We start from the raw sequence: 12029 nt of genomic DNA, 5'->3' as shown, positions 1-12029 counted from the left end.
TCCTGTGCTTCCAAAAAAGAGTGTTACAGGATGCAGTGACAAAGTCTTACTCAATCATAGTGTATTACATTCACTGCTCCTCCTTTATTTGCATAATCACTCACTTCCATACAGAAGGCAATAACATTTGTCAATCATGATTTGCACTTAAGAAATCCATTTGACTACTCCTGATTACCTTCTTGACCTTGATGGGCTTGGACATGGACTGTAAGAGAATGTGCAAATCATGGGCTACACACACTGCAAAAGAAAGATTCCAGTGACCCCACCGAGGGTTCAGGTGAGGGTGATCATCCTGGATTCTTCAGTCTTCCTTCTATCACTTTCCAAAGGAGGAAACAAAAATGCCTTTTCCCAGTCAACAGAAAAATCTCCTGATCAACATGAATTTTCACAGAAAACAAGTGTCACAATCATATTGGCCAGCTGTTTTATTACATTGTGAACTCCATTTGGATTTGTGGATCTGAATACCTCCAGCTAAGTCCTCAGCCTGTAGCTCCCCTACAGGCTGCCCATTTCCATCTCCAAACAGGAATTTCACCTAACACAGCATTCATCCAACTGTGAGGCTCTTGCCATCCACACTGCAGTGCCAGGGGGAAACCTCAACAATTCCTGACTGCCTTAGACCAGAGTGGCAGCTACCAAGCTCACAGCTTCCATTTGGATTACGGAGTAATGACTGCACAATCAGAATGACTGTGCAAGAGCATCTCCTGTGCTGTGCAATCAGCACTAATGCTTCCTTTTCTACTGTGAGAAGCACTTTGGAGCCTTGTGTATGTGCCCTGAATGCCACCTGCTGCAGCAACTGCCCTGTCACCATGTGCAGAGACAGTCTGCAGTGCTCCTTGTCACTTAAGGACACCTAGAAGCCACATAAGTAGGAATCTGGACAAGACTGTTTCTCTTGATTCCAGGATCCCCCTCTCTGCCAGGTACCCTGCTCAGCGCTGAACTCTGGCAATGTCCCCAAGATCCTGGCTGTGATTCACTTGGCCTGTAAGCACTGAATATTTTGCATGTTTTTGCTTCTTTCAATCCAGAAGAGAATATCAACTGATATTCACAAGTGGTGTCGTCATTTACAAATGGTACTCTGTTTTGTGACAGTCATGAATGAAAATATTTCAGCAGTTAAACAGGGAAAATTGCACTGAAGTCTGACAAAAAAAACCTGGCCAGCAAATGTACAGTGTTTAGTCACAAGACCAAGATGCTCTTGACCTTTTAGGTAAACATATTTTCAAGATCCCCTATATGTAAACTGCATATGTGGAAAAAGCTATATTTCTTTATTTCTAATTCATATTCAGAAGGTATGATTAAAAAGGATAAGTTTAATGCAACAAATAAACATGAATCTAAGTTTTTAATAATCACATTTCTTCACTTACTCTATTTTCCAGAAACCCTGAATCACAGCACAAGTGTGTACACATGGCTTAAAACTTACCTTTGAACAGGCTTGATTTTGATATTCTCTTATGGTTTTGTTGCTATTTCTCTTACATTTATTTATTTATGAAGATAAAACTGGAAGGTTTATCTTCAATTTTTGTTATTTGCAGATGCTGGGGCATGCTTTGGCACCTGCTTTCTAATGCTACTTACGTGTTATGTTCAAGTAGGTGGAAATTCAGAGAGCCTTTTAAAGCCTTCTGATGCACTCAAAGTGAAATTTCCTCTTTGACTGACTAAATTTTAATCATCAATGAGAATGTGGGATTTAGAGCCTGAATTCTTACAGAATTTGTGAAATCCCAATATGGACTCACTTGTAGGTCTCTGATAATTCTGGATCTCATATTATTCTTTAAAGCATGTTTGAAAATATTGATAAAACATACTTGCTTGGAAGGTCATCAGAAAAAAAAAACAAGTAATCACAAAGCAAACATTAGGAATGTTTTGCCTTTGCTCTCTTACTAACTTCTTTAGTTACCCAGACTCTGATCAAATAATATAAAATGTTTGAAGGTAATTGAGGAACAAAAGTAAAGCAAAGCTTGAGCTATTTGGCTTTGGCACAGCTACCAAAGCACATCCCAGGAGTCTCCTGTTGCCAAAATGATACAGTGCAGCACACAGCCAGCAAGCAGCTGCACATCCATATGGTGCTGCATGACCTAAGAAGTCTTCTGTGAACAGTTGTAAGAGGTTTGTGTTCTTTCCTATCTCCCACAGCACATTCTACAGAGTTTTCAGGGTGGATGTGGACAATACACAATAACTCTATTGCCAAAAAACAGAATGAGGAAAATTTAACCACATCCCTTTCACACTTCTAATGGAACCCAAGGAGCTTAAATTCCTTCCCCCATTCTAAAAGAGATAAAAATTCCAAACCCCTGTACCTGCCAGCACGATATCTACCACCACGTTTTCAGCAGTTGGGTTTTCGAAGGATACGATGACAGAGGAGTACTCGCCGATGCAGGCACTGATGGTGGTTGCTTCCATCCGTGCAGGAGGAATTCCAGACCCTGTCAGGTGAAATATCCGCTCTCCAAACTGTGAATGAAACGTGACATTATTTTTTATTTGATAAGTCGGAGTTGTACCTTTTAAAGTATCTTGCCTACTTCTTTCTTCTGCTGCTCTGTGTCTCTGCTATAAGTGAAATTTATTTTTGCTTTCCTTTCTCTTTCTTCAAGTTGCTGTTACTCTAAGTATTGCTATCTGGAAATTAATAGTTTCATTCTGGGAAATGTTCACATCTCCTTTCTGTGTTTAATTTCTGTCCTACTTCAAGCACATAGTATTTAACTTTCATCCAGCTACTCAGAGCTTGCAGTGTAGGAAATGGAGAGATGTAGGTGGTTGCAAAAGCAAAATTCAAAGCAGATATATTAAAACATGAAAGCAGATGAAGCGAGAAGTTCTCTCCAAAAGACAAAGGAAGAAAGAAATTATTTGATGGGACAGCAGTAGAATCACACAAAAAGCTGAAAGTGTTACTCTAAACCTAATAATGAACATTAATCTTCATACACAGAAAAATCAATTGGAAAGAAATAGTAGAGCCAAGATTTGCATGGACCATCAGGTTTCAGAGAAAATAAGGACACTGTGTCCTCTTGAACTAAACTTGGATATATACTATTCATATTAGCATTGCTGTCTCCTTGTTTTTATCCTTAATAAATATTTAAGAGAGAGTCTGAAAATAAATACTGTGCCAACACCACCTGCACATAACCTGTCTGTTCAATATACTTTTCAGGGAAAAAAAAATTGCCACATGACTTCCTTCAATATTCATTTCTTTCATATAAAAGAATATTCACTTTTTTAGTATTACTTATAACACTAATGAAAACTTCTGGTAGCACTCAGCTGGAATAATTCACATGTCAGCGGACTTCTAGGATATCTGAAACTCAAAAAAAAACACAGAAGAAATTGCACAGAAAGCAAAGGCTTCATTTAATCACATCTTGCATGAAGAAATATCACCATTTACATTGTACTATCAGTTTTTCTTTTTTATTCCAGCTGTAATTTAAAATCAGTTAGTAGGTCACGTTGATGACTCATGTCTCTCTATTTACTTTTTTCTCATTCAACTTTAGGAAAATTCACAGAGAAAAAAGAAGTTAACAATTCTAAGGTGTTCAAAATAAAAAAACATTTTCAGATAAAATGAACGAAAGTATTCAGTTTTTCACATGTGCGGCATTCTAAAATTCAGATTGGATAAAAAAATGAAACAATTTAATTTTTGGAGGGGTTGGGAAAAACATCAAGAAATTTAACTTTAGTGGTGACACTGCTAAAAAGTGCCAGTCTTTTAGTGTTAAAACCAGCATAACTAATTACTGAGCGAGCGAAAAGTATTCATTACCTGTTCCAGCTCCTAGGCCATTATACCACATTATAATACTGTAAATAGAATAATTCCTGTGTAAAACCAAGGATAAAACAAACTATAAGTTCTGAACATCTTTGTGTTTGTTCTCTCATTATGCTTCCATTCACTAAACTTCACCTTGACCTATGGATGCTAAATCTGAACCACAGTGCCTGTACAAATTACAGGCCGCATAGCTCCTCAGGCTGCCTGAGAAAGTAGCCTGGGAAAAATATGAGAAGGAATTAAAACAATTCTCAGGGATGCTAAACAGCCTTGCAGGTGTTTTGCAGTCCTCTTGTTTTCCCTTGCAGGAGAGAGTCAGGGGGGTAGTGTGCCCCTGACCAATGATGGTAATGTAGCACTTTGCTAACCCAAAGGAGTTTCCTTTCTGTACCTTCCACGTATCTGTCTACAAGACAGGCCTGAAGCAATAAACTAAAAGAATTCTCCTGTTGAGTCTCCCTTGAGAGTCCAGTGTCGTTCTTTATAGCCATTCCAATCGGAACGACATTGACCTACAGGCTGAACCTCTTCCCTCCTTGCCTATCATAAATAGTGTCTAACCCCAATCCCAAGTGTTGTGGGCACAAGCACATTCTCATACCTTTGGGCATTTGAAGGTTACTGTTGCCTTGTGATTGCGTCTTCCAAGGGCAGAGGGAGTGAATCTCACGGGCAGCTGGGTGGTGGAATGAGGAGGAATAGTCAGCTGTACAAACACAAGAAAAACACAAAAGAAAGGAGGGGTAAGGGAGAGGAAATCAATTTTTTTTGCATCCATTTCTCTTCTGTGCTTTGCACCAAGAGTGTTGATGTGTTTGCCATTAATGGGTTCCACCAGGTGCATTTCCCCTGTCAGGGAGTTATTGCAGCAAACAATCCCAGTGTCTGTCCCTGCACATCCACTGCCCAGCAGCTCCAGGGCTGGGGCTGGAACTGCTCAGGGACACGGACAGCAGCAGCTCCAGCACCATTCCAGCAGCGCTCCGGCGTCGGATCGTACCGGTGACACTGAAGGGCCATCACAGTGACCCCCACAGACACAAACTGGCTCAGAAAGGAAATACATGCCAGGTTTTAATAAACCAGTGCTTTGTCTCTCCCCTGCTCACCTTTAGCAAAACCAACACTGCAAATAATGTTGAGACTTTTCTCCTCAAGTATTCTACTCGAGACTCAATTGCACAGGAAAAGCAAAGTAGCTGACCACAATGGATTAATCTCTGTTTTCAAGAACCAGATAAGCAGCAAATTAATTGAACTATGAAGAATAAAAATGCCAATGCATTTAGAGACTGATCAGCCAGAATCACTGAATACACAATTAATATGACAATTTCTTTTATAAAAAACAGGTATTAGCCATTTAATATTATAAATGTCTAAATAATGTTGGATGTAAGAAGAGATAAAAAAGAAATTGATTATTATCAATTATCAATAGAAGTTAACCTGTGTTTCATAAAAAGAATATAATTTGTAATAAATGAAGGTCAAAACAACATCCTACAACAGTTGGGACTGAGAAAACACACATATAACTACCAACTCCTAGTGTTCCAGCAAGACTGAAATATGCACAAGTAATACAGTAGTTCTACAATTTTTATAAGGTTAATTGATTAGTGTAACTATCAAATATTGTCCAATTAGAAGAACATTTCTTAGGTAATTTTACCCCAGGTACTGCCCCATTGGAATTAGTCCAGGGGCTTCTTTGTCCCATTTCTTGTGTCTTCTCAGATTCTATTTGGAAAACAAAACATCTTTGTTGTAGGTTTTCTCCTTGAAAACAAGACTAGAAATTAAAATTAAAAAATAACACTTATTTCAGGAATGTGTTAGAAAGTTAGCTTCTTGTTTTAAAATGTAGGGAAAAAGAGTAGGAAAAGTACAAAGAGCTACAACCATGTGTTAGCAGTTTCCAAAGCCACAAATACATGAAAATATATAAAAAGCTAAAAACCTTTAGTCATCAGTACCAGCCCAGTGAGGGACAGGGATGTTGATGTGCCCTGAACAACAGATATTCCTACTGATTGCAGTGAGAGGTAGGTTGGGCAGAAGAGAGAACAGAGCTCAGGTGTGCTTAACTAACACACAAAACTTGAAATGTTATTTTCTTTTTCTGGGGAGAAGGTTTTAAAATAATTCATCAGACTACTGCCATAAAAGTTAATTAAACTTTCATTTTCAGTCCAGTTTCTACCTACTAGTAAGACCCATTTATCAAATGAAGACCTTCAAATGGAGAAAGAACCATAGTAGAAAACACTCCCTCCCAAATACTTTTTAATAAAATAAAAAAGTAAGTAAAGATAGGATGGCATAGAATAAGACAACAAAATTAAATTAACACTAAGATTTTTAAATATTGAGTAATTTCAGTAAGACATCCACATTATATATAATTATAATATAATTATATATTATAAGAACAATAACTCTCCCACAGACATGCAAACAGACAGGAGTTCGATTTCCAGTAAGTATTACTTGACATATTATCATTACTCAGAAAATGAACTGCCACAATGAATCAAAATAATCAACATGGAGTTATGATAATCCAGCAGACTGCCTGCTCTGAAAGCAGAAAGGATTGTTAATTTTTACAGTATAGATTTGGTTTTACAAATTCATTTTGTATTATACAGCATGATGTTCCATGAATCCAAAAAATAATTTGTTTCGAAATAAGCTGGGCAAAAAAACCTACTTACTGTCTACTGAAATAAAAAAAAAAAAAAAAAGCTTTTAAAACTAGAATTGAGAAATAATGCTAAAAAGTATATTTTAAGAAAGTCGTAGAATTATTCAATCATTCAATTAAATATGCTGATGCTAACACATCTCCTGCCTTTCATTCTGTTTGCATAAACAAGTGGTTTCCACGATACTCATGTGAAAAGGAACCAATATCATTGCTCTTCATATGATCTCAGATACAGCAGTTCAAATATAGAAACTGAGTCTGAAGTTAACTACAAATATATTATTTCTGTTATAAAATGAAGAAAAAAGGGGAATCTTTCATTAAATTTAAAAGCTTGCTCTCTACTCTGTACAAAACAATAATTGTGGTCATTAAGAAAATCCTTAAAGCTTGCACACAGAGGCTGCACTCCTCTTTGTAAGCTCTTTTCTATTATTTGCCCTCAAAAAAAAATTTGTTCAAAGCCAATCAGGAAAGAACACAGCTTAATGAAAAAGGTTTAGGTTAGTTATAAGCCAGGAGAGTAGCAAACTGAAGACTTACAGTGAAAGTATGTTTCTTTTTGGCCATAGAGATGACCCTGTTTGTCAGATTTTTGTACTTTGTAAATATATGTGTATATCAATATAATACACACACATATGAAATACATCAATGTATTTATATAAAGGAAAAGTATTAAATTGAAAAACATATTATTGATGATTGAAAATTTTCAGCTGTTAGGTGCTGAATCTGAATCCTTTTCTGCTAAAGACAAAGAAAGCTGTGGTCAGGATAGAAATACCAAACTCAACATCCCCATGACTTTTTCCCCAGACATCCCCAATGCCCAATATGCTAATGAAAAACAAGCTGGAATTTTACAGAAAACTTACATAAATTCACATTCATTTTGGCTTTTAGATAACTTGGCAGCATTTATAAAGTTATTACATTAGCTTAAGGTTGAAGAGGAGGGAAACAAAAATTAGGTGTAGCTTGTTAAACAAAAAAAAAAAGGAAAAAATATATGAAAATCCAAATCCCATTAAAGAGAGTCCTTGAAAGCTTTTAATAAATTTCTGGAAGAAAACCAAGATGTTATATTCCAGTTTAACTGATTAGGCTACAATTGCAAAGCCACTAGTAAGATATGCAGTCTTTTCTCATTTTTATCTCATTTTTACCCTTTACAAAGGGTAGCAGAGCTGCTTCTAATTGACATGAAACTGACAAAGGATTTAGAGCCTTTGAATTCCATTTAGACTTCATTATGCACCCTGAAGTTCAGGAATACTTGAGCCTAATCCAACTGGTCCTCAGGAAAGCATATTATTAATGATGTCCATACTTGAATCAGATCTATAGAAAATAATCCCCTGTGATATTTCAGTAATGCCCTTTGTTCCAAACTGAAAACGGAACAAACAAACTTACACACACACAGAAATACGATAATAATATTGGATTGTATTTTTTTTTAATTCTGAAATATTAGTCAAAATTTGGTTATTCATTTTAGGCAGATATTTTAAGGGAAAAAAAAATTCTTTGAGATCACTTTTGAATCTGGTTTATCTAGCATAACTCAGGGACTGAAGAAATCAATTTGAGACATTTTCTGATCTAAAGCCCAGCACATTCAAATATTTTTATGTCATTTAGATGGCGTAAAAACACATGGAAATTTAGATAAAATATAAAAGTTATTGGCCTGACTCTACTGTCTTCAAATATAATGTATCTTCATTGAACAACCTCATCTTCAATCTATTGTTCTAATAATTTGCTCTTTTTTGTTGCCTTTCATCCGGGGGTTGCACAAACCAGAATCTTTCTGCTGACAAGAAAGTGTTATTTGCTTTAAAGAGAGCACAAACTCAGATGATACCCACACATAGCAAAGGCTTTGAAATGGGTATTAATATAAACCAATTCCTGAAACACGGGGCATGGTTTATGAGCAGTAACCTTCTGGAAGTTGAATGCATTATTGTGGGGAGCTCCTAAGACTAAGATACAAAATATTCAGGAGAAGCAAGAACATCTGGAGTGCTGTGTCCAGTTCTGGGCTCCCCAGCCCAAGAAAGACAAGGAATTACTGGACAGGGTCCAGCAGAGGCCACAAAGGTGGTTGGAGGTCTGGAGCATCTCTTATGAGGAGGGACAGCAGGAGTTGGGCCAGTTCAGTGTGGAGAAGAGACAGCTGAGAGGGGACCTCATCAATGCACACAAGTATCTTAAAGGCAAATGCCAAACTCTTTCCAGTGCTGCCCAGTGACTGGAAGTTCCATCTCAATATGCAGAAAATCTTCTTTCCTATGAGGGTGACCAAGCAGTGGAACAGGCTGCCCAGGGAAGCTGTGGAGTCTCCATCTCTGGAGATATTCAAAACCTGCCTGGACACAATCCTGTGCAACCTCCTCTGGGTGAACCTGCTCTAGCAAGGGGGTTGGATTTGATGGTCTCCACCCCAACCACTCTGTGATTCTGTGATACAAATGCCACCCCCTGACATTGTCACCAAAACTGAAGGAAACCACATAACCTCTCCAAGCATGGATTTGTAATGAAAGAAATAGGTTTAAAAAGGGACAGCTCCATTAAAAAAATATTAAGTGCTTGCATAAAGCAACCAAAGCTCTCCTGTAACGGGAAGAACTACAACAATTAACAAGGAACATTTCAGAATTCAATCCATAAATTATATGTAGAACTGAGGATTACAATAAAAAAGAAAGAGAGAAAATTACTGCAGTTAGTGTTGAATGTGTCTTTTCCTACACAATATAATATATCTATTGTTGCTGTATGAATCTCTGGTAATAAATTATGAGAGCAGAGATAGTTTTTTCTTGTTGTTAATTTCCTGCACCAGATAATATGCAATCTGCAGCAGCCAAAAGTCATTATAGGTAAATCTAACACACTTCTGTGCCAATGACCTAAATATAATACATATATAAGACTTCCAGATAATTAATATAATTTGCATTCGTTATGTTTCTAAGCTCCTATTCAAATAACAATTCATTAAATTATTATTAATAACACTAATCTAAAACTAGTCAAGTTTTAATGTAGTTTATAAAGATGTGTTATTATGCACAAAAAAAAAGACAGACTAGAAAAAACTTCACATTTTATACTTTTAATTTAATGGAATCCTACATAGCAATATATGGAGAAGCTGAGTAAATAAGTTTGATGTCCTTTAGCTGTTACTGTCAGGGCCCCTTTTAGGAACATCTGGTCTGGCTGTACTGCTGTATTTGAGGCTGAAAGCTGTTTAGTTTCTGAAAAGCAAACCTATAATGACTATGTATAATTTCTCTATTTTCTCTATATGGTCTTTTGTATCTTCTTGGCTTTATTTTGTTACAATATTCCTCTCTTCTCTCTCTGACCCTTAAACCCTTTTTCAGGAATAGAATCATAAAATTGTGGAATATTTCGCACTAAAAGGGACCAACCAGCTCTGGTGATTCCCTGGATTACTTTCTTCATGCCTACAAAAGGCACCATTTCTTTCCTGTCCAGCACAGGGTTTTGTTTGGGGTTTTTTTGTTTGTTTGTTTTGTTTGTTTGTTTGTTTTCCCCATATTAAAGGTTCAGAATTCATCTCCTAAGAGGTTGTGATGGAGGCACTCAATGCCACTCATTCTCATGAAGATTTTCCATGTGTCTGCACTCCCTCTTCTCATCTCCCCATCATGAAAAAGTCACATATTTCATAGAATTAATTCAATAATATACAAATAATTGCTTACGTGACCTGCACTATTAATTAGCATTAAGTGGTCAATAACAAATATTTTTCTGAACCCTGACCACCTAGAACTCTAGAAAATTTCAATGAAAATATAAAAGCCAAGCCAATCTACACATGTTATTCCTAGAAAGGACAAAAATGTAAGGCAGCAAGATGGAAGGGCTTCTGTGAAGGAGGAGGAAAAAGTAGAGTACATAACAAGAGGGTTAAGATTTTCTCTGTAGAAATCACTCAAAGTATACAAGGTACCTGTGAGGCTGGAGAATAAAACAATTCTAGGTATTTGCTTGAAGCCTCTTTGTAGTTGTATTGATCAAATTATTATTTATAGTCCTTGCAAGTTGCTTATAACTGCCATGACTATGAGATACTCTTGTATTCTTCCATTAATAGTTTAATCTACAAACCTAAATATTTACCTAGCTATCCTGTTGATTATTAGATACTTATGAAGCTTCTAACCAGCTGGTTTGTTTACAACTTCTCCTTCTAATATCTCCTGAATTATTTACAACCTACACTGCAGTCCTGCTCAAAACCATTCCACAAAGTATTCCAGGAAAAAAATCTGCACTTCAGCTTCAGTTGCTTTTCATGTTTGACTGTTTTCTACCTCAGGCTATAAAATCTCTAAAATATGTACTTAAAATGTGTGAAAGATTGTATATTCTGAACCCACAGTACAATACATAATTCAACTTGTTTTGAAAAGAAGGCTCTCTTTTGTCTTTTTTATAAAAACACAGAAATCTTACTTACAGGTTGTTTTGGGTCAGCCTCAACTGCAAAATGGCTGGGATCGCTGTTAACCATTTGTAGAACCAGAGTTTCATGAGTAGGATTAGCAAGAGGTATGTATGCATAAGTCCATCTGGAAAAATTCATATACAGAATGATGATTAATGACAAAGCTTCTTCCATTACATGTCATTATGCACAGGGGTTTTTTTTATTATTTCCTGAAAAATTCTGGATTTTCTATTTTAAAAATAATAATTAAGTTTTATTGCATTAGCAGATCCCCGCTAATGTGGAAACATATTTATTAACTTCATTTATTATTAAAAATAATTATTAATAACAATAAATCCTAAATTCATTTAATGTTTCATTTTGAAATTTTCCAGATCAATAGAAAAAATAATACAGAGAGGACACAATGAAAAACATTATTCTTATATTCAAATTCCACTGCTGCTTCTGCATTCAAGGAAAAGGCGGTATAATGGAAGTTAATCTGTTAAAAAACTAAAGATCTTCACCAACAAGAAATGCTTCAAATATCTGATGATGTTTACATTCACATTTCTGAGTACATAGCAAGGAAGTACATCCATTCCAAAAATTCTCAAATTGATATCTTTCATAGACAATACACAGATGTTTACCTGCACTGCCTTTACATATTCAACATACATTGATACAGACAATTTACTTGGACTATCTCATCTTTTTATGAGGCAGAGAAATTCCCAGTAATTCAGCTGTAACCTCAATGCCATCATTATCAGCTCTTGTCCAACCCTTTGCACTTCAAGAAGAGTGCTGATGACATTATGCTGACACTGCTGGACACCACCGAAAAGATCCTGGCACCAGCCTCTTGGCACCCATTTTTGTGATATTTATATTGCATTGTATTAATGAGATCCCCTCCCAGCCTTCTCCTCTCCAGACTAGAGAGGCACAGATCTCAC

The 12029-nt window shown here is 36.3% G+C and overlaps 1 protein-coding gene across 11 annotated transcripts in view; it reads right to left on the bottom strand.

Moving 5' to 3' along the window:
- Nucleotides 1–12029, bottom strand: part of CFAP47 (cilia and flagella associated protein 47) — a 262430-nt gene that overhangs the window by 65958 nt on the left and 184443 nt on the right. For all 11 annotated transcript variants that reach the window (XM_086879766.1, XM_086879767.1, XM_086879776.1 and 8 more), the window contains 3 exons: nt 11092–11203; nt 4467–4571; nt 2364–2520 (listed from right to left, as the gene is read on the bottom strand). In XM_086879766.1, coding sequence (XP_086735892.1) covers nt 2364–2520; nt 4467–4571; nt 11092–11203 — 374 coding nt within the window. The remainder of the gene's footprint in view (nt 1–2363; nt 2521–4466; nt 4572–11091; nt 11204–12029) is intronic.

This window comes from Cyanistes caeruleus, chromosome 3, assembly GCF_971803275.1.
Source record: "Cyanistes caeruleus chromosome 3, bCyaCae1.hap1.1, whole genome shotgun sequence".
Classification (NCBI taxonomy): Eukaryota; Metazoa; Chordata; class Aves; order Passeriformes; family Paridae; genus Cyanistes; species Cyanistes caeruleus.
Note: the sequence above shows the minus strand (reverse complement) of the source record. Positions and strands in the feature narration are given on the sequence as shown.